Source organism: Mus caroli, chromosome 2, assembly GCF_900094665.2.
Source record: "Mus caroli chromosome 2, CAROLI_EIJ_v1.1, whole genome shotgun sequence".
Taxonomy (NCBI): Eukaryota; Metazoa; Chordata; class Mammalia; order Rodentia; family Muridae; genus Mus; species Mus caroli.
This window is the reverse complement of record NC_034571.1, coordinates 11,472,037-11,496,269: the sequence shown is the minus strand read 5'-3', so window position 1 is coordinate 11,496,269 and position 24,233 is coordinate 11,472,037. Positions and strand designations below refer to the sequence as shown.

The 24,233-nt window shown below is 39.4% G+C and overlaps 1 protein-coding gene across 16 annotated transcripts in view; it reads right to left on the bottom strand.

Annotated features, from left to right (window-relative positions):
• Positions 1-24,233, bottom strand: part of Cacnb2 (calcium voltage-gated channel auxiliary subunit beta 2) — a 385,021-nt gene that overhangs the window by 88,238 nt on the left and 272,550 nt on the right. For 12 of the 16 annotated variants that reach the window (XM_021156785.2, XM_029473857.1, XM_021156782.2 and 9 more), the window contains one exon: positions 18,605-18,724. In XM_021156785.2, coding sequence (XP_021012444.1) covers positions 18,605-18,724 — 120 coding nt within the window. Of the gene's footprint in view, positions 1-18,604; positions 18,725-19,552; positions 20,043-24,233 lie in introns of those variants that run through there. The other 4 variants (XM_021156786.2, XM_021156787.2, XM_029473861.1 and 1 more) reach the window with 1 other exon arrangement.

Genomic DNA, 24,233 nt, shown 5'->3' with positions numbered 1-24,233 from the left:
AAAAAAAAAAAAAAAAAAAAAAAAAAAAAAAAAAAAAAAAAGAAAAGGCACAATAGGTGTTTTGGGAACAGTATAAAGACTTTAGGGAAAAGCTTGGGGTTTACTTTAGACACTCATAAGAAAGCAGATTTATTCCATACTTCCAACCAAGTGAGAAAGAATGGGAAAAGCTAGCAAGCCAGCATGAACTGTGTGCTACACTGGGTGTCATGCAATCTCAGATAAAGGAACATTTGCATATAATCATAAATGTGAGAGAATCTGACTAGACTCAATGCAAATCATAGAGATTACCTTAAAAGATTTCTCTTGGCTGATATGTTTAATGCAAACACATACATATTTTCAGGCATATACACAGGAATTGGATAGTATATGCTTATCGTACTGCCCCACCTCATTTGCATTAGAATTATGTCCAGTCCTCTAAATAATTTCTTCTGGGGAACATGTCTTAACAACACAATTCCCAAGTCAGAACATATTATTTTGTCCACTTAAAGAGACACTGAATTGTACTGAGACATTTTTAGACATTCATCTAAAATGTTCCTCTAATTCTTAAATATAACTTTTAATTAAAAGAAATAAAAAATGTCTTCCCTCTCCCTCTATACACTATTGAAAGTAAAAAAAAAAAATAAGCATTTTGCATGACTCTGGGGTTCTTATAATAGGTTCATATATGCTCACTCAAGTCTAATTATTTTAGAGTTTCCCTGTTGACAAGGAAAGATAAAGAAGTCCTTCACTAGCTAAGAATTGAGAAGTCTGATGTAGTTAATAATTCACTGTGAAGGTTGCCTATAGGAAGACACTTTCTTTTACATAGAGATATTACCAACTAAGAAGACCAATGAACCATACTTATGGCCTGAATACTATTACGATGGCTTCTGGAAAGCTTACAAATAAAACCCTAAACCTTTATTCACAGTAAAAACATTTTAACTTCCTCTGTCACCTTGTGGATCTAGAGCTTTACCTTATCAGATGTGATCTCACCCAGGACACACCAGAAACTCTTTGAGTCATAACTCAAAAGACACCAGAATCCTATGTGTGCTCTTGCCAAGACAATTCAGCTCCATAGTCTTTTTTGAAATGCTAGAGACCATGCTCTTATGCCAAAGAGAAAGAGCTAGGACAAGTCCTTTATGAACTTGAAATTTTTATTGAGCCACACAGACATAGCTGGGGTATATATACTTGAGACTACAAATCTAAAGAAATAGCCCAAGTTGGTGAAGCCGAGTGGACGAGGTCAGGTTATAAAGGCAAAAACTACAGGTTGGGCACTGTCTCTTGATGCAAGTGCAGTGCCTATTGACAAGCATGAAAGTGTACGAAGGTTTTACAAAAATAGGGCACAGCTGTGTTACCATGGTATCACTGTTGACAGGGACGGGAGCAGAAAGCCTTGAGGTTACAGAAGGATCACAACGGTGGGCAGGTGAGTTATGGTTCTCATAAGTACTGTGTGTCCCTGAGTGTCAAGCTGACCTCAGCTTAACCTGAGATTGGGTAAGGATTTAGAAAATGTAATTTTTTCACTTTAGTTTTTATAGGAACACCTGTAAAATATTTATGAATAAAATTAGTAAAAACATTTCTTTCTCACAAATAAAATGACCCAATACTCTAACATGGGCATCTTCTTTCAAGTTTATCTAGAGACTTACTTTAATGCCCAAATCTCAGAACAGTACACTTGAGTCTTCCTTTTGTTTCCTTTCCCCTCTCTCCCTCACCCTCTTCCTCTTCCTTTCTTTGGGTGATGTAAAAAAATATGATATCTAAAATTTAAATACAATAAAAAAGATGCAAGAGCCATTGATTCTATGTTGAAAACTAGAGCAAGGTGAAAAGCTGAAGCTGTATCGGGTATTATTTTCACACTGCAGTGATTAGGGTAAGGCAGAAGGAAAGCAACAGCAGGAAAGGAGGTAGATCCCGACTACTCAGAGATGGGAAAGTGACTTACAGCTGAGTAAGTGTTTCAGAATGGAGAGAGAGAAGCCACTAAATAAAAGTACCTATAAAAAAATAGGTATCCTAAGTGAATCACATCCTTACCTCACACAAAACACCAAAACTAACTTTAGAGAGACTAAGGAATTCAATACAGATGACAAAATTTTAAACTACTAGAAATAAAGACAGAAGTTGTCACGAATACAGATAGTAAAAACTTCTTTCCAAAGACCCCCAAATTAGACAGACAGAAAAGAAATCCATGTGACTTGACTGCATTGAGCACAATAAGGAAATGAGAGAGGAGAAGCCATGACTCAAAGTCTTTCAGCAAATATAATTAGCAAAAATAGTGCGAACAGGAAAACATCAAGTTCTTGTATCAGTTCTTAGAAAACACAATTTGAATGTCAATTAGCCCAAAATTATGCACAGTAATTTCACTGGGGAACAAAAGTTAGAAACAAAGGAAAAAATGTCCAATTTTATAAGTAATCATGGAAACACAAATTAGACCACAATACAATTTAAAGTTCACACTTGTGAGATAGGCAAGAAAATTTAATCTGATACTAAATGTTGTCAGGGTAGGAGAACATAGAACAGAATGAACATTTTTATCCTGGTATCATCTAGACAATTTTGTTAGTAAAGGCACCCTAGTTTTGTTTCTATTGTTGTGACAATATACCCCAACAGAAGGTGCTTTAAGGGGAAGGAAAATATTTATTTGGCTTATGAATCCAGATTACAACCTACCACTATGGTCCAGGTAACCTAACAATGGCAGTATTCCAAGAGAAGGTCCAAATATTCAGTAGTTATTCAGTACAAGAAGCTGAATATCTCAGCTGGTCAAATGGACACAATTATGACTAATCATCACAAGAGGTAAAGACATACATACTTTATTTCACAACAATTTTACTAGACTATATGCACACATGCAACCACAAAATCTACAATTATGACTATAATGCAAAGGTTATAAATGTATAAATCATCCCATATATTAAGTTATTAAAATAAAATTGAAAAGTCAATATGACACCCTATTTCAATAAATCTTTATTGTAGTCTCAGTCAACACTTGTAGTAAAAGCTACCAGTGCATACCAGTTTGCTCTCACAGTTTATGAATCACACATAAGAGAACTCTTCCAATAGCCATGAAGTTCTTCAGTGAATTTTGTGGTTTAGCCTATATTTTCTTCTTGAAACTCAATGGTCTTGTAGTTATCTCAGGACAGTAAAGTAGACATTTTTCACGTTGCATACTTGTGTCCCCCTCTTGTCCTCTTTTCACTAGTTATTCTATATGACAACAATCAAACCTGACAAGAATTGAGAAGTTAGGATACTTGTTTGTAGAAAAAAAATATAGAGAGATCATATCAATTTTGCAGGATGAAATCCAACTGGTTTAGTCTCAACATTCTACAAAAGAACAGTTACCAATGGTTGGAGTGGATGGATCTTTCTGGAAGGTAACAGAAGGCCTCAGAAGTTGTCAGTGAGGAATCTGGCAATCCAGAGGAGAAATTCTCTTTATTCTAAAGCTTGCTTCCCTTATGGGCGCTAGTGGCTCACTTTGCCTTCACCTGTGCACTAGTACAGCATAAGAGGTAGAGGCCTATGCATGAAAAATAAGATTTTCTGAAAAGATATCCTCATTTTACCTCTGCCTGAAATGATTCCATAACAACAAAGTTAGCTAAAGATTATGTTACACCTGTTCATAGACCCAGCTCTGCATAAACTGGACACAGTGGTACATAGTAGGGAGGTGGAGGCAAGAGCATCAATTTATTTAAGGCCAGACTTAGTGAGTTCAAGGCTAAATGTGGGTACATGAAAGTCTATTTCAAATGAAGAGAGTCAGCATATAGTCCCACAGTACAGCAGGCTGGAGAGAAGAAGGTCTAGTTAAGAGTATGTCCTCAGTATCTGCTCAGGTCACTTCTTGTGGAGAGAAAACAGAGCCTTAGGACTCAGGAGGAGCCTCAGCAATTAAGCACACTTGCTTTGAAGCCTGCTGATCTGAGTTTCATTCCTTGAGACCCACATGGTACAAGGAGAGAACAAACTCCCTGAAAGTGGCCATCTGACTTTCACACACATGATATGGCACAAGAACATTCATTTGTACACACACACACGTACACACCTGTGAAGACCCTGTAAATGTCAACCAGGCTGTGGGAATACAAGCTGACTCTCTGCAGAAATCCCATAAAGGTATCATATATTCTAAAGTATTCTTGTTATGGAACACATACAAACACAGAAGGGGAGTGAGAATAAATAAATGTGTAATTTATAAAAGCTATAACATCATTATGTTATAAGCTAATGATGACAAAATATGATTACATCCAAAGTTTTAGAGTTTCTGTACACATTCCCTGTTACTTAACAGATCCCATGTTTCATTTCCTCTCCAACTATTTGCAAACATCAAAAAAGAATTAATTACAAGTGTCCAGGAAGGTCTTAGTTGATGCAAGTCGTGTGTGCTTGGGAAGAGAAACAGATAATGTTATCATAGAGTGGGAGAAATGCAAACTAGTTTTCTGAAGATGGAAGAGATGGACAGAGCAACAAGCCATTTGGTAATAGGACACATAGGTGCCAAAGAGCAGGGAATGTGTCTATGGAACTTTTAACCTTTAGCCACAAAAATGCCCATTGTTGTTGTTGTTGTTTTGTTGAAGCTAGAGAGCCATCCATGTAATCCAGGAGAAAGGAGAATAGGGAATCAGAGGTCCTCAGCTGTCTTTCTGTGACCACAGGCAGACAGGGTCTCTTTTGTCAAGTTAACTCATGTAGTTTTCTAAGTCTGACAGATAATTTAGGAAAGAATAAACAGGAAAACTATGGCAATTACATTTTATGTGCGTTAACACAAGATAAAGCAAATTAGAAGCCACAAACCAGTAAACCAGCATCGGCACATGGCCAGCCAAAACCACAGAGGAGATTAGTTCCCACCCTGCCCTCCACTCCTCAAATGGGAGAGGACCTTTCCATTTGATTTACTTCCCTACAGACCATTAAAAATCTCAAAAGCAAAATACTGAAATGCTAATCCTTGGCAACTGTTTAAACTAGAACATGACCAACAGCTACAGAACATGAAAGTATTTAGAGTAGTGTGTATTTACCCGGTCTCCACTTTCATGCTAGACTAAACATGACAGCTGAGACCAGAGTTTGGAACACACACAGGGCTGTTCTCAAGTATCCCATAGCAAAGGGAAACACTCCCCACACCCATAGTCATTTGGCATCAGTCATCTTGACTGAAAGATAGCTAAGGTTAATACCATGAGAGTCTCATAGTTTATATATTCTTAGGAGGTCTGTGAAGACCCCGCAAAAGTGAACCATGCTGTGGGAATACAAGCTGACTGTCTCTGAAGACAGCCCATAAAGGTACCATATATTCAAAACTATTTTTGATATGGAACACTATAGAGAAGAACAATTATATTGTTTCTTAAACAAGAGCATCCTTTCTGTACTAGTATGGTATGCATTGCTGTATAGACCATGCTGGTCTTGAACTCACAGAGATCTCCCTGGCTCTGCCTCCCAAGAACTGGGATTAAAGATATGTGCTGCCACAGTTAGTTTTGTTGATTTTTATTTTCTGTGTTAGTGGTTTTTGCCTACATGTATGTATATGTACCATGTGCAAGCCTGATGTCCATGGAGGTCAGAAGTGGGCAATGAATCCTTCAGAAGTGAAGTGCCAGGGCTGTGAGCATCATGAAGGTTCTGGGAACTAAACCTGGGTCCTATGGAAGAGCATCAACTCAAACTGATAGTATTTATTTATTTATTTATTTATTTATTTATTTATTTGCCATTCTTTGTCTATTTATTATTGTATGTGTAAGAGAGTAAGAAAAGGAGGGAGAGAAAGAAGTAAGAGGAGGGGAAAAGGAAGAGAGAAGGAGAAAGCATATCAGATCAGACACCCGAAAGTCAGAGGAACTGACATTTGGGAGTCATTTCTCTCCATCAATTTCACTTTTGAAATGCCAACTCAAAGATCTATTATGTGGTAAATGTAGTACATGTACTCTGTGCATGTGTGTACATGTGTGTGTATATATATGTGTATATATGTGCATGTATATGTATATATGTGATATATTACATATACATCAATTATAGTGTGTGTATATATATATATATATATATATATATGTATATAGTATACACACAAACACACACACACATACACACATAGAGTGATTAAGCCTTGACTGTGATCTAAGAACGAATTTAAATAGCAATATGATGATGTACAATGTCATTAATCCAACTCTAATTTCAAATGTGTGCTGTGAATGTGTAGTTGATTGGTAAAGTAGGTTCTGGAAATGATGCTCAGGTCATCAGTGTTGTCTGGCAATCAGTCCTTTTGAAATGTCACCTCAAAGCTCTTCAATGTGGTAAATGAGATACAGAGAAGACTGTGTGTAAGTGACATATATATATATATATATATATATATATATATATACACACACACACACACATATATATATATGAATTTGAATATATACGAACACTTATGCATATACATTCAATTTTAGAGAAAAGTATTTTAAAAATAAGATACACTAGACCTACCATTCACAGAGCATGTGTGACATGGACTATGCATGCTTTCACACTGCATATGTGGAGTTGTCAGAAGACAACTTGTGAGAGAAGATTCTCTCCTTCTAATGTAGACCCAGGGATGTGACTCATGTTTTCATGCTTGGTAGTAATTACCTTTATCTGCTGAGCCATGCTGCTGATATTATTTTATTTAAACACAATTGGGGAGTAGATGTGGGAATGTGCAAGATCTTTTGTATTCTAAGCAGGTCTTGACCTTTCCCCATTGACAAAGAGGATCTTGAAATCAATATCCTCCTGCCATCACCCCCAGAGAGCATGGATCATAGTTGTGTGTACCACACCTGGTGTAGGTGTTGCTGGGGATGGAGCTAGGGCTCAGCAAGTACTTTACCAGCTGACTACACAACACATTCACAGCATACATTTGAAATTACAGAGTTGGATAAATGACATTGTACATCATATTGCTATTTAAGTTTGTTCTTAGATGACAGCCAAGGCTTAATCACCATATATATACATACATATATTTACACTATTATATATATCACATACATACACATACACACACATATATACACATATGTACACACATGCACAGTCTTTATACTCCATTTACCACATAGTTGGTCTTTGAGTTTGACACTTCAAAAGGGACTGATTGCTGAATAGCCTGAGCCTGTTCATACCCATAATCTACAGTGGAAGGAGAGAAGTGACTCCCAAGTATCATTTGTTGATCCTGTGACTACCAGGTATATGGTCAGACTATCACATAGCACCACAAGGTGGGCACCTCACACAGATGTGATCCATGAAGGGCAGTGATACAGCATGTAGAGAATTTTAGCTGCTCAAAGGACCCTCCACCCCCATCCTGCTCATCCACTATATGATCAGTTACAAATTGAAGCAGGGACTCAGACACTTAGGGAAAGCAAACAGCCTGCTACATGGCTATTGTGACATTCTTTGTTCTATTAGGCATTATCAAGGATCTCTCTTAGTTGAACTGAGCTTGTTGTGTGAGACACTGAGTTCTTTGACAAACAAGCCAAAAAGAAAACCCCTCAAGCCAAAACAACAACAATAAACCTCTGTAATATGACTCTCATATGAAAGGAATCTTGATTGACTTAAACCCAGGAAACAACGGATTCTGTACCATTTCACTTAAGCATGATTACAGTTTCTATTGGGAAGAAAGGGAATAATCAATTGCTTACAAATCCAGGAAGTTCAACTTAAATCCTAAGGAGCAGACTGTCTCCATTTTTGTCTAGCTTCTTCCCCACCCACTTATCCTATGTCTCGGGAGGGCATGGTAAGCATGGTTTGACCCTCAAATATATAAGAAATGGCATTCAAAAATGCATGTTAATTTTGCAAATAAATATCAGTACAAAGAACATTTGGCAGAAATCATGGTAATATAAATCATTTTGATAGTTAATTGTGTAACCCATTGTCTTTCCTAATAACAGTTACATTTTTTTAAAGCCATAAATATTTCTTTTTAAATCATCATGACAGTAGTTTCCTAACCTTCCTTTATAATATTGCTCTCTTCTTAATAGTCAGTAGTCAGACTTTCATTTTTGTCTGCTATAATTGTAGACTGTTTCTTTCATTTTTCTTTATAAAGAGATAATGATGAAATCTCTTAAATCATTTCACTACAATTCCAGTCATCCCTCCCTTACATACTCTAACTTCTCTTCCACATTCTCTCTATAACCTAATTCCCAAGTCGTTGGTTGTATTTCCATTGCTCTACAGAATCCATAGCACTGGAGTTTCGCACACTTGACTGTCCTATCTTCAACTAACCAAGAATAGCCTATACATATGCTCTGATCTTTCTTTAACAACTCACTACATGAGAAATTTTAGTACAAGATGTTTGTTTAGAGTGTGAAGATGGAGGCTGGACAGATTCCTTGGAGGGTGAAGGCAACTCCTTCTAAGCCTGAGGACATGCCTTTGATTTTTAAGACTCACAGGATGCAAAGAGAGAGCAGCTTATACAAGTTGTCTTCTGACCTCCACACATGCACCCAGGCACATATGTATGTACAGGTATCCTTGTCCCTCACATGTGTGCATACACACACTTAGCTTTTACAGAGTGAAGACGAACTTCAAGTCCATCACATAGATGTTAGTCAAATCATAAAATGCAGGGAAAGTGCAGTAAGTACTCTGACTGTGAACTCCATTTGTCCTACCTACACTCAATAGAAAAAGACATAGGTATTAGTTAGACCTTTAAAATGATTTTGATGTTTGCTCTGTTTTATTTTGAAGTTCATAGTTAAAAAACAAAGTGTTTCTAAGAAAGGAGTGGGGTGACTGGTTAGGTAAAAGAACTTAGGCATGGAAGCTGAGCTTTTACAATAATTTTGCCAGTTAGGAGATCAATGACCTTGGATGACACTGTTCAATATCATACTTTCTTCATTGATAGCATGGGATTGCTCTAGATTCCCATTTTTCTCCTATGGAAGAGTTACATGGACTGAGGCAGGTTAGTTATTCAGTAGAAAATTTGACAGAGACTCTAAATTAGCACAAGCAGTAATTGTTACCTGTTGGTGGCTCAGCGGTAACAAATATCCTTGCCTCACAAGCATCAACATGTGACTTCAGGTCCTCTACCCTGGGTAGAAAGCTGGCTGTACCTGTAACTCCACCACTGGTGAGGCAGAAACAGAAGAATTCTGGGAGCTCCCTAGCCAATCTATCTTTATCAGTTAACACCAAGTACCACTGAGAGACAGTTTAAAACAAACAAACAAACAAATGAACAAAACCAAAGGTGGACTGTGTTCTAATGCAGGAGATTAAGGTTGATTTCTGCCCTCTGCAAGCATGGTGTGCATAAGTACCTATCCATACAAATACCAACATCTTACAGAAGCATGCACATGCACCCACACAGGTTTGGGGAGCAACACTAACACTTCAATTGAAGACAAGGCTAATTGAGACTTAACCTTGAAGAAGAATAGAAGACCATGTTCTGTGTTACCTCCTCAGGTAGCAACTCTCTTGCTCACCTTCTGGGATAACATAACTGACCAGAAAAGCTTGTGTCCCCACAGATAAGGTCACATGATAGAAGGTGCCATCTTAATCCTTACTTCCCTCTGAACCTTCTCCAGCACAGTAGTAGTGAAGTCTACCTGCTCAACACCCTTAGAGCATATGTCCTGTAACAAGGCTATCAGCCTCATAATGTTCACATTACTTAGAACAGTGACACACATTAACAGAATCACATATAGATTATGACCCTCTTGAGGGAAAAAGCCACATATAAGCTGGACTTCCCTCTAGCTCTTCTCAACGCAATACCACCCATCCTGTGCTGTTTAATTAATTCTACTCTACCACAGTTCTGCTACTTTTTATTCAGCTGCCTTGGGACAAAACTCAGGAAAACAAAGGGAAGACTCCACCCAGCTTTGCATAAGGGTTATTGTGTTGATCCCTGTTCATATCAGAGGGGGACAGGCAAGGAAATGGCAGTGTATTTATAGCTCTGTTTATGATATAGTAAAGATGTTTGGCTACAGTGCTTTAAGAGAATAAAAGAAAAAGGCTTGAGCCATAAAGTTTATAATCCTCTTTCCCCTATCCATTTATGGTTTTGAAATGGCCAGCAGTGTTGTTATTATGTTCTTATAAGGCTTCTTAGCCAAGAGTACAGGGTCTTATTTTTGTTGTTGTTATTGTTTTGCTTTGCTTTGCTTGCATACAAGTGTGGTGTATGCGTACTTGCATGTATGTGTTCAAATGTCTATGGGCACACATGTAGTATAGGGAGTGTGCATATGTGTATATATGTGTAAAGGCCTGAGGCTAACATGGACTTTTCCCTCACTTTCTACTTTATTCATTGGGATAGGGTCTCTTAAATAAACTCAGAGCTCACTGATATAGGTAGACTACCTAGGCATTTTTTTCATGGACCTAAAGATATAGCAAGCAGAATTTGAGTTTATTCCCAAATTATGCAAATCCATTCAGAAAAGAGCCTCAGAAAAGAGCATTAGTTTGGACTTGGTTTCTGGGGAAGCAATCAGCTCTGTTCAATAAAGTACAAGGCACATCTTTAGAGGGAACTCAGTAATAATTCAAGAGAGAGAAAGTATGCTCTGGGCATAGGAATGTGTAGGGATGGAACTTGAGCTGTCACCACGACCCAGCCTGATCTGACTTATGAGTGGCAATGCTGGCCATATCCCAATCAAGTCTGCAGCTATTAGAAGTCACAAATCTGCTCCACAGCACTCAACACCAAATTAGAAACTAGTAATGTGAGCAGGGTGGTGACTGTATAAAGTAGTGTATTGTAGAAGCAGTTAACTCAAAGACAACAAGGAGAGTATTATAATTTCTGGTTACAAAGCTACCCCCTAGACATCAGGCTTAGTGAGGAGAGGCAGCCCATTCACTAGTTCCCAAGCCCATCTCAAGAAGTCCAAAGTAAAGGGAAGTTCAGGAGGCAAAAGTTACCTCGCACAAGGTTGGTTGTCAGCACTGCAGTTCTAAGAAGCAAGAATCACTAGCATTTTACAAGTGGGAAAAATGACCTAACTGTGTCTTAGTTACACATCCTCAATTTTGATTAATGAATCAAGACAATGCCCCATGATCTAATGGAGGCAAGCTGAAACAGTGAGATCCTGGTTCAGTGAGAGACAATGTTCCAAAATGAGGGTAGAAAGAGAAAGAGGATGACTACCAATGTCCTTCCAAGGCCTCTGAATGTGCATTTCTTGGCATACATGCCTGTGCACTCACACATGTAGCATACCACACACACACACAGACATACACATATACAAAGAATATCTGAAGAGAAATCGCCTGGCTAGTTAATGACGTAGGCATTTTTCTACTATAGTCAGCATCCATAACACAATAGATTTGTCAGGTGTGCTGTTTAGGTTTTGTGAACTTAACACAAACCTAAAGACATAGCTCAGAAGAGGGAAACTCAATAGACAAATTGCCTCCATTAGATCATGGGGCATTGTCTTGATTCATTAATCAAAATTGAGGATGTGGGAGGGCCCTGTTCATTGTGGATGGTGCTACTGCTGGTCCTGGGCTGTGTTAGAAAACAGGCTGAACAAGCCATAAAGAGAAAACCATTAATCTGCATTCCTCCATGGCCTCTTTTTCAGTTCCAGTTTCCAGGTTCCTGCTTAGACTTATCTCAATGATGAACCTCAACTTGTAAGGCCAAATAAACCTCCTTCTTCTCATGTTGCTTTTGGTTACTACCATCTTTATCACATGAATAGAAACATAACTAGAAGACCAGAGAAGTAAAAAAAAAAAAAAAAAAAAAAAAAAAAANAAAAAAAAAAAAAAAAAAAAAAAAAAAAAAAGTGGGGACAGGCTGAGAAGTCAGAAAGCTTAATTGAAGGTCAGGAAACATGGCGACAGAAATATCACAGAAATATCATGAGAGATCATCAATGAAGAAATCATGTTCAAGCAGTTAAAAGTTAAGACATAATAGAATTAAAGAAATTGAGGACAAAGTTTGGGTAACAAGGTTGGTAGTACACGGAAAAAGAAAAAAAAAGTACCAGGATTGTAGAGGTGACAGAGCTGTTGACGCTAAAAGGTAGAGGCATTTCTTCTTCCAAAGGAAGGAAGAATGGAAAAGGGACAGGGCAGCTGTCAGCATCAATCCATGTGCTATGCAGCTCCTTGTCTACACTGATCCAAGCTCATTCTTGTGACTTGCTTCAGCCAACACAGCACTAGCAAGTGTGACACAAGAGGAGAATGCTGATCACCCTGGAGCTTCTTCTTTCTTGTTTTGTTAAGCTTGGGGTGTGGGGGGCACTGATACAGCTCATGGTCATGCATACATTAGGGGGGATGGTTAGTACTGAATATCAACTTGACAGTACCTTGAATTACCCATGAGACGAGCCTCTGGAGACACTAACTAGATTAGGTTAGTATCTGGGCATGCCTATGAAGGCTTCTCTTGATTAACTGAAATGTCCCCAGACTATAGGCAGCACCTTCCTTCCAGAGGGGGCCTAGTTGCTATAAGGAGGTCTGGGGAAAAGGCTTTGACTTTTGCTGACGGCCCTTATGGCCTTCTGGAAAATTCATCTATTCTGTTGCTGTTGCTGCCATCCTCTGCTGACAATGGACCCCAGTGCCTTCAACCTTCCGATATGAATTGAAGACCCATGGTTCTACAGGAATCCTCCAGTCTTTGAGTACCAGCATTCAGCCTTGTGAATTAAGAAGTTACCAATTCCTAACATCTCCAGTGCGTAATTGCCATTGCTAGGCTGGGCTAACAAGACCATGGCCATGTAAACCAATCTAAAAATATCCCTCTCTAATATATGGCCACTCTATTGGTTCTGTTCCTCTACTAAGCAATCACAACCACTGAGTCAAATATCCAGATTCCTTTTAATGCAGTGCTCAGAATACCATATGAAGGTCTAACTCAGCCTGTTAGAAGGCAAGAGGCTACCAAGACAAAAGTCAAAACAAGTGGCAGAAGGTGTCAACTAACAGCAGAAGTGAGTAGAGTAATAATAGTATTGGGATATGTGACTGTACCTGCCCAGCATGATACAGGCCCAGGAGCATCTCTACATTTATTTATCATGAAGAGAACAGGCAATGTAAGCTAATGTATCTTTGAACAATAAGCAAATTCATGCTGATGGGAATGTGCCAATACTTAAGAGACATATATAGCCAGGTTCTAGATCTTAGAAAGTACACATTTCAATAAGAATTAAAAATTTCACAATAAATAAAAGTTCTAGTCGATGCATTAGAAAATACGTTTTAAAAAATGTAAGAACAAAACAATAGAGAGAAAACTACTTCAGAAGAATTCTTTTTGTCAAACATCTGACACCTGAGAACGAGAAGACAATAATCAAAGAAAAACTGAGATTTTTTTTTCTAGAACTGAAGTGGCTGGCCCTTTTCAATGTGTGTATAAAAAGCCAAGTGCAATAAACAAAAAGATTCACACCAAGGCACATCACACCAAGCTGTCCAAACACCAAAGGAAACAAAATTCTTCGAGCACAGAACTGAACATACCCACATCATAGCCATAGAATACCACTGTGCTTGAGACGGCTCTGGAAAGTAAACCACAGGTCAGTGCCTTCGCCAACCTGAAGGCAAATGGTTTTCATTATTGAACATTATACCCAGACAAACTAGTAATTAAATGTGAGGGTATAACAAAGACATTTCCAGTTGGCAAGAGCTTAAAAAACTTAACCTTTTGTTGGAAGGCTAAGTGTCTTCCAGCTGCCTTTATAAACTTTGTATCCCCAGGAGCTAGGTGGTGTATTCGCTGCTTCATGCTCTACTTACTTTCTCTTTCAGACATGAAGCTTCAGTTGTGCATCCTGGAAGGTCTAGTTGTAAGATACTGCTCCTTCTAAGAAGATTCTTTATCCTAGCCATCTGAGTAAAATGCCTTCCTTTCCTTCCTACTGGACCTTTCTATCCATCCAGGTAATTTGTTTCACCTATATGACATCTCTCCTCAAACAACAGAAGCTTTCAGTAGGCAAAAGACTTCCTATTTGTCCTTTGTGGCTCTGGTCTTAAGGTCTTGTCTACATATCAACCATACCAAGTACAACCCTTTTAATAGACAGGCATATTGAAAAGAGCTGTCAAAACTGAAAACATCACACCCAGATTATTATATCTGTGTTCTCCAATCCCTTCTCCAACCAGATTTCCCAACATAGTCAACCTACAGGGCAGATGACATCATCTTGACAATTGCAGAGGGTGAAAAAGAACATTATTCTTTCAATAAAAAAAAGTGTGATTCAACAATTTCAGATCTAGATATATACACAAACTGGATATATGTCCTAGTTTGCTCTTTGTTGCTTTGATCAAACACCAAGATCAAATATAACTCTGGGAAGAAAGAGTTTATTTGGCTTACAGGTTAAAGTCAAGGCAGTACCTTGATGCAGAGACTACAAAGGAATACCATTTCCCTGTTTGCTCACAGGTTTGCAGTCAGCAGCCTTCCTATACAGCACAGGACCACCTGCCTAGGGATTTACATCAATCATCAATGCCCAAAGAAAATTCCCTACAGGCACCCACAAGCCAATCTGATGGAGGCCATTGAGATTTCTTCTTCACAGGTATATCAAGTTGGCAACAAGACAAACTAAGACAACACATAATGAATTAAAGTATTTTTCACTCATGAAAAAACTTATATACAAATGTTCACAGCAGGATTATTCACAATGCTGAAAAGCATAAGTAATCCAAATGCCTCCTAATTGATACATTTGTCAAATGTGAAATACAGTTGAAAAGTGTATTTTTGACATCAAAAAATGTAGTAATGATAGAAGCCATTGCATGAGCAATAAAAACATATGTAAGAAAATGCAGGCAGTCACAGAGTCCAAAATGCTGTGCAAACAGGGTTTGAACTCTTATCAACTCTAGAGTTATAGACATGAACTATCATGTCTGGTATCATAGGCATTTAATCCCATGTCTCTTAATTTTTTTTTTATTAAATACCAATTATAAATTTATTTCTTATACTTCTTGAGATCAAAAAGTGAGAAATCAGGCTGCTTGCCATCACAGTTGGGACTGTGATGCTTACTGTTGTCAGCTTGACAAAATCTAGAATGACCAGGAGATGGGCCCTTGGGTGTATCTGTGGAGTTTGTCTGGATTACAGTAATTATTTATAGTGGGTAAGCCCACCCATGGTGGATGTCACCAATCCCTGGCTGGGATCTTGGACAACCTAAAATGTAGAAAGAGAGCTGGACATTAGCATATGATCCACCACTCCTTGTCCTGGATTGGGTGTGATGTGATGAGATGCTTCAAGCTTTTCTTCCTTGGTTTTCCCACCATGATGGTGCACCGTGGGATTCTAAGCCCTTTCTTCCTTAAGTTGCTTTTGTCAGGTTATGTTAGACCAGCAACAGAAAAAGTTACAACCCATAGCAGAGGAACAAAGAGAAGGCAATAAAGCAAAGAGGCCAAACTCTCTTTGATAAGAAACCCACTTCTCAGATAGGAACTTCCTTAGAAGCAACATTAATACTTTCTCAAGGGTAGAGTCTTAATAACTTAAAACACATTCCTTTAGGCCTGCCTTCCAACATTCACCCTGTGGATTCAGTTTGGACTTTGGGAACAAATTTGAGCCATTGCACAAATTGGGTTCCAGTGTTAGCCTCCAATAACCAGAACCAGAAATCACCACAGTACCTAAGTACAAAACTGCCCTTGTTACAGTTTCACAAGAATTTATCCTTCTCTGGTTCATCCAAGAAATACTTATTTTTATAGTATATGTCAAACTAATTTTAAATGACAGATTAGATTTCAATATGCAACTTCATAAAGAGGGGATTACTGTGAGAACTAATTAAATTGTTATTACTTGTTTTTAGAACAATCCCAACTGCATGAACTTTAGGAGTACAGTGTATGCAAAGGATGACAAAAAAAATGTATGCAAAGGACAAAAATGCATCTGGGACCCAGAAACATCAAGGTAAAATCCAAAGTCATCAATTGACACTAACTTGCCTCAAAAACAAGTCTGCCCTCTGCCTACCTAATACATCCCATTCCAGAGAGCCAAAACAAAGTGATATGGAAAATTCTGGGTTCTAGTGACTGCATCACTGCTCAGTTACATAACCTTTTGTAGGTCATTGAACTCCAGAAGGCAGTGATTCTAATTTCACTATTTGCCAACTCCTCTATTTCACATAGGTACCATTAAAGCAGGGAGTGGACAGGGTCATTCTTCTTTGTATGGGACCAGGGTCCAAAAGCAGAGGTGCACCAAGTCCAGTACATACATCACACATATGAATTAATGTCATCCACTGGCCAAGAAAAACACCAGTTTGTAACATCATTCTATTTGAGAGACAATTATAAAATAAAGAGGTAGATAGTTCTTATCCTGCTTTTGTATCCTCTCTTCAAAGATAAGAGAATTAAAAGACAGTACCCACCCAGGCATGAGCTGAAATAAATGCTTAACTCTCACTACTTCTGTTTTTCTTCAGAACAAATTCAAATTTTCACCACAGATTTAGCCACTAGAACAATCAAGTTCTAAGGTTCTGACCCACTTTGACAGACAAGTAGATATAAATAAACTATTTCCATTAAACATAGGAAAAGGTTTCTCCCATTATTTTGCCTTTGCTTTAAATTGTCTTTCTTGCCCTTTCGTATTTAACCTTGTTTTCATCTAGAGTCTCTTTGGGCAGGGAGACAAGGACTGTGAACCTGCCTTGACTTATCAGCCATAATTTCATGCACACTAGGGGTGAAAGACTTGGAATTTTCTGTAACTAAGGCAGTGAGTCTCTGACTTAACAGGGCACAGCCACAGACAAAAATACCCTGGATGGACAATTAAAAAATTTGATGGTCAGATCTATAACATATTGGGTTGTAGGAAAAAAAAAGGCTGACCATGGAAAACAGTTTAAATTTGATGAGTATAAATTAGCTGCAAGCAGAACCATTTTATTTTTGAAATAAACACTGCTAATTTTTCCTTGACTTTTCTTTAAGTTCAGGTGCAAAAGATACAATGTGGAATTGGGTTCTGAATCACAAAACACATCTGTGACAGTGTACCTTTGTGGTACATTGATGTTACCAGGCAACCACAAAACACATTTGTGACAGTGTACCCTTGTGGTATATTCATGTTACCAGGCATCCATTATTTGCAGTTCTTTAACTTTGGCTTTAGAGTGTCTTCCAATGGCTAATTTGTGGCAGGGAACAGGTAAGATAATGGCAACAAGGTTCCATTTTGCTTTCCATTTTTCACTGCCAGAAAAGAGAGCCCTCTCTACAGATGTTCTTAAGGTCTGTCTAGCAATTAAGGCTGTGAGACCCTGAGATCCTGCCAGCTGTTAATGCAGACGTATTGTATTTTAGAAGTCAAGGTCTCTCAGCAGTAGCTTGGTAACCACGACAGCAGCTGTTCTAGAGGCCATGAATATTACACAAGGTCTGTCCATGCATTCAAGCCAAGCCGCCATTCCCATAGCAACACACATAGATTTTACTCCTCCTAGAGATTAGGCAACAGGCAGAAACCTTGTGATGATGCCCTGATTTCTCCTAGCAAGATCAATGCCCTACTTATTCCTTTTCCTAGTAGTGATTTTTTATTAAAGACAACTAGAAACCATTTTGAAATACGTTCACTCAGAAGTTACAAACCAAGACACCCTCATAGATCATGGACAACAATCTATGGTTTCAAATGAGCTATTATTCAAATGTCTGCAGAAGATAATACAATTCCAATCCTAAAGGTAGTGAGCTCTGTCACCGGTTCATACCCTGAGTGAAGTCCAGCCTGGGATGCACTCCTTGCAGACTGCAGAACAGGGTTTCATTTGCTCAACCTCCATGAGCACACACTCCATCATAGAACAAAAAGAAAAACTTTCCCTAGGGGAGGTCAGTTTAATTAATGAAATCCTTTGTTGCTTTCACTTGCCTAAGTAGCATAAACAAACATATCAGGAGAGCGCTGTAAGCCCCTTATGGGGTAGGTGTACTTTATAGTTGTTTGAGGCTGGGGAAATAAACATTAGCATCTACACTGTTTTGTAAACAGAGATGGTTCACTGGCAAGATGAAGTAAAATATTTTGGTTTTACATGCAGTTTTTCCTCTTTGTGTATTTGGAGATCCTTTTGATTGTGTTTAATTTAACCTCCCACTACGGAAATGAGTTGCTTAGATTAGAGAACATTAAAGATTAAAGATTAATATCACATTTCCCCCAATTATGCCTGTGTCAAGCCAGCTGATGGTGTGCTCCAGTGGATCAGGCAGGAGATTCAGGGGATCCATCCACAGGCAGGCCCCTCGGGGCACCGTGCCCTTCCTCCCCCAAAAGATGTGGGTTTACCTTTGCTTTTTCCAACTGTGCCTGTGCCTGCCGCTCAGCTTCTCTACGTACTGCCTCCCGGTCCTCTTCCAAAGACACATCTGAATCGGATGGGCGGCTGGTGTAGGAGTCTGCCGAACCCTGCAGAGGAGAATGTATATTGTTAAATAGATCCAGTGAGTGATGGGTGCACTGGAAAAGCCTCACTGGTGTGGCAGTTTGCTTCCTGGAATAGGCTGTAAATTCCTGAAAAGGGGAGAAAACGATCCATTTGGCAGCAACCCACCTAGAAAAAACACCCTTCGCCCGCCCTGCACATTCTTCATTAAGGTAAGCTGTGTGTACCAAGACACCATTCCTTCCCCAGGTTCATTTACCAGAAAGTATCCTTTCTGGAAGCCTCTACCAGTTCTTTTATCATTAAACCAACTGTGCGGTGCAGTGCAGAGCTGAAGGGCATTGATACATTTCAAGGATAACTCCAACACCAGCCTGAGGGCTGGAACAAGTATTTACACCCACAGAGACCAACAAAACGCATCAAAGGAAGTCTTAGGAGTTCCAAACTTCAACAATCTGTAATCTTGCTGCCGTGATACAACTCCCATCATCACCTTAAGGATGTTTCTCTACATCATTTTCACCTGCTACCTTCTCAAACAATATGGTAAAAGACACTCCAGCCTGCTCCCCTCCCTCGTTCGGGGACATGTTTAAAAATACCTGTACACAGATATGTAGTGAGAGCTGGCTACGGACGACAACACCTGCTTGAGAGATTTCCTCTGGCAATAAATTACAGCGCAGGAAAGGGAGCTCAGAAAAATGTCTGGAATCTCCCTAGCTCCCTCTCATGCAATCAGGAGCGCATTAACTAAATCAAACCACCCTCTCCGCAGGCACTTGCTGCAACAACGGAAAAGCGAAGAAAACACTGTCTCCCCCTGAACAAAAAGCCCTCTCGCTTACACAGATGTCCGAACTCTTCAGCCTTCCTCCCTTGGCTCTTTTCAGAAGCCTGATCCAGGTGGCCTTCATGAGCCGGGTAGCGCCTTTATCTTCCGCAGCTGCAGCCCAGGGCACAGATCCTCAGAGCGCGCGGAGCCCTGGAGAATCCTAGCACCTTTGCTATCCATGCTCTAAGAAGCCCCTCTTCTCAGTCCCCTTCTCCCTCTGGGGCTCTCACTCCCAGCCCCAGCAGACTTCTGCCTGAGGAGAATCTTCTTATTTTCCCATCTCAAGAGGGAACACACACACACAGAATCTAATAATTTGTATTGCTTTCGAAATAAAGACAGGTGCAAGTGCAGAGACTGCCTTCAACTTGTTTAAACTCAATGCATTATATCGCTCTTAAAGATTCTCTTCCCTGCACTGGGTTTGTTAAAAGAAATTAGTTTCACGAGGACATTTAGCATAATGAAAGTAAACAAGCAAACAACCGCCCCCCCCCCAGACTATGCCCTGATATTTCCAAGTATAAAGTTCAAGCTTTATCTTTAGAGCTCAGGAGGGGGAGGGCGGGGGAGGGAGGGAGGGAGGGAGGATGCACTCCGTGCACTGGGCATGCTCCACAGGAAGCTTCTTTGCAGATGCCAGCATCACACTCTTGGTTTTAGTCAGACTGCCATTTTCCATCCAAAGTGTAAACAGCTGGGAGGGGCTCTCAGATTCTATAGTAGCAGGCACATGGTGTGCCTGTCAGCTTCTCTTCCAGCTGAAGCCATCTCCCAAACACTTAATCTACTGTCTTCTCATTGAGAAACCATTCCCCATTCCCTGCCCAAGACAAGGCATGCTATGCCATAAATAATAACTCATATAATCACAATAACCATCGCATATAATACTGCACAGCACAGATCGAAAAGCGCCCATTCGTCTTACCTAGAATTAGTCTGGATAAACAAGATGCAAGACAGAGCGATATGGCCATTTAATTAGGGCATAGAGTCATCATAGCTTTATAAAGCAATGGATTTAATGGAGCTCAAAATGGCTCTGGCCTGTTTCTTGCAGTGAGAAACCATGACTAAAATAGGTATGTGAATTGTCATAGGAATATAGAGAGACATTTCAAAGCCTTGTTGATTTACTAGGATGTTAACATTCACAGAATACGATAATCAAGTCCAAATTCTTCCTGTAGAGAAGGGGGCTGGGGCTTAAGAAGGGACCATATGATTTCCTGGGTGAATGGGGTTATGTTTTTAATTTTTTCATAAGAAGAAATACATATTGCCAAGTTTTATGAAGTAAGCAGTTTGAAAACAGATTGCATCTATCAAAGTAGGGTACAGGACTACTTTGTCCAGCCTCATCTAAATTTTGGCTGGCCAGAGTGGCAGGTGTCTCTAATGTCATCACTCAGGAGACAGAGGCAAAAGGATCATGTTTCACTAGACTGGGTTAAGAAATGAGATGCCAACTCAAAATAAACAAATTAATTAATTAAAAAATGATAATAGGAACCTCTTCATCCACTTCCCTTCCTTTGGCCACTTAACTAAATACTGATTTCCAGAAGCCAAAAGCTAGAAAATATGTAAGACAAGGACTACATAATAATAGAAACTGGCTGCACCCCAACCCAGTATTGTGACATAAATTAATGGCCTATTTATAGTTTTATGAAGTTAATATACTGTGTCAGGGGCTTAGAAATTCTTTGCAATTATTTTTGGTTGAAGCAAAATATAAAATGGACAAACAAATCTCCCAACACAGAGGTGATTTCTGACGTTTCAAAGCCTCTCCCATCTGTAGCACCAAACTGGAAAATAATCAGGCTCAGTTAAGACTCCATGGGAGCCTTGTTCCCTTTGTTACCACTTTGGGCATTTGAAGTGCTAAAGGTTCAGTTGACACCTCAATACAGATAGAAAGCCTCTCATTGGTGCAATCGCCATGTCTAGCCAGAACACCAATCTCGCTGCACACTTCTTTATCCTCCAACTCTTACATATTTTTTTTTTCTGCTCCTTCTTCTTATCCAGTGTTTCTGGGCCATAGAAGCGGTAATACACATGCTTGCAGATTCCTCAGTTCAGATTCAGGACTTCAAAGTTGCTTATTTTCTATATGTCAATCAGTTTTGAGTTTCTCCATTAATCACAGCCAACTGCTAATGAACTCATTGCAGATATGGCTACCTGTGCTAGCTCTGTGCAGGACTAGACTCATCACTATGTCCTCATTCATTCAAGAGGGCTTTGTGAGGGCTATAGCCATTCAAGAGTTAGGAGAAGGTAACGGTCACTGGGGGAGGGATATGTCACTTTCATTAGCAATTGATATGTTGCCCATGTTCTAGTAAATAACTCCAGACTCATGCTTAAGGGAGCAACTCTAAACTCAGTGCAACACGCACGCACACTTATGGAGGTCAGGCAGTGAGGCAGGGGGAAATGAAGGTATGTGGGAGCTTTGTTGGAGGAAATGCATCAATGGGCAAGAGGGAATTGGTGAGGTTAGAAGGGTGAGTATGAGGGTTGATAAAAATCAATCATATACATGCATGAAATTATTCATGAATTAATGATAAAAGCTAATACGATTTACCATTATAAAAATCTCATTATCATCATTATTATTTTTAAATAGAGATAGTGAGATGGCTCAGTGCTTTATAACACTGGCTTTTCTTCTAGAGAATCCCAGGTCCATTCCTAGCACAGGCATGACTACTCCCAGCTATCTGTACATTGAGTCCCACAAGAATTATTGCCTCCTTTTGGCATCCTTGGGCATCAGCACTCACACGGTACACAGGCAAACAGACATGCAGACCAAATAGCTATATACATTAAATAAATAAATAATTCTAAAATCGAAACAGAGATTCTGTCATTAAGAAGCTCATCACGTCAGGAAGAGAATGTTCCCAGGACACAAAATTTTGCTTTCTTCATTCTCTTTTAAAAGAAGTAAAGTTGAAAAAGCCCATTGCTAGCGACCAAGTTTAACTTTTACACAGAATAATAATTTTGATGGTGTTTACAGGTTTAAAGAGTTTAGCAGACTCCCAGAAGTCAGGAGGCAGAGGCAAGTGGATCTCTGTGTGTTCGAGGTCAGCCTGGTCTACAACATGAGTTCCAGGACAGCCAGGGCTACATAGTGAAACCCTGCCTTGAAAAACAAAAACAAAACAACAACAACAAAAACCCAAAATAAAATAAAATGAAACAGAAGAAAAGAATTCAGCAGTCTTTAGCTATCATTTCACCAATGTTTGTTCATGATCTTTTGAATATTTGCAGCAATCCACTAACCTCTATTTTCTAAAATGAGACTGAGCTGCTCTTCTTAGGAGCTCACTCTATGTCTAAGAGTATAAACTCATAAAATAGTTGCTATAATATACCTGTTGTGGAAAGAGAAACATGGCCATGTCCTTGAATTCTCCCATCCCAAGATAGACACTGTTAAATACTAGAAGGTTTAGTGTCCAAAGTTGCTGCATTTTTGAAAGACACACTTCTAACGGACTCATCACACTTAATCTCCTTCCTTCTGGGCGCAGGGAATTACAGCAGAGAGAAGGTATCTATGCAGTTAAGCTTTTGCCTTCCCTGCCATATGAGCTTTCTGGGTCATTGTGCCTGGAGTCGTCTTGAGAGGAGAACATCTGGCAGTCATTTCCATAAGTATTGAACAGGCTCATTATAAAATGTCTCCTTGATGAGTTGGTGGCTTGTAGCATTTGTCCTTGCAGACACACTATATGTTCACCTATGCATATTCTTCTTCTCTAGCTTCACACTCACATTGCCAATTGTACAGTTCAAAAATGCAAGTTGAGCCGAATGTCTACGGGCAGGGCATCTCAGGAGCATCTATATTGATTTTCAGAAATCTCACTGTAACTCTGTGTTAATGCTTACAAGAAAACTTCATTAACTCAGGTTGATTTAGGGTTGTATCTTCTCTTCAGTTTCTCTTTCTGCTTTTATGTCTGTCACCTATGTGTATAAACAAAACACTCCCGGAGCTCGTGTCTCTAGCTGCATATGAATCAGAAGATGGCCTAGGCGGCCATCAGTGGAAAGAGAGGCCCCTTGGTCTTGCAAACTTTATATGCCTCTGTACAGGGGAACACCAGGGCCAAGAAGTGAGAGTGGGTGGGTAGGGGAGTGGGGGGGAGGGCATGGGGGACTTTTGGGATAGCATTGGAAATGTAAATGAAGAAAATACCTAATAAAAATAAATAAATAAATACAAAAACAAAAAACAAAACACTATCCTTTCCTTGAGTTTTTTGTCGTGTGAAATTTGCTTTTTTGACTGCTTCACAGTCCTAACTATCCCCCTATATCACCATTCTTGATCACTTTTGTGCTTTCTTCTTTAAAGTCAACATGATAAGAGCTCTAAGCCTACCTGAGAGGAGCATCCTGAGTCTCAAGTGGTGCCATCTACAGCTGTAGGAATCTTCCTATGAAATCTAAAGCAATGTTCTTGAGCAAAATCAACTTAACTTCTAGGTTTTCTAGAGGCACCTGGATTCTCCACCTGGAGACTGCAAACCTCCTTCATAAGACTATACCAACTCGACAATGCCGGGGCCTAGCAAACACAGAAGTGGATGCTCACAGTCAGCTATTGGATGGATCACAGGGCCCCCAATGGAGGAGCTAGAGAAAGTACCCAA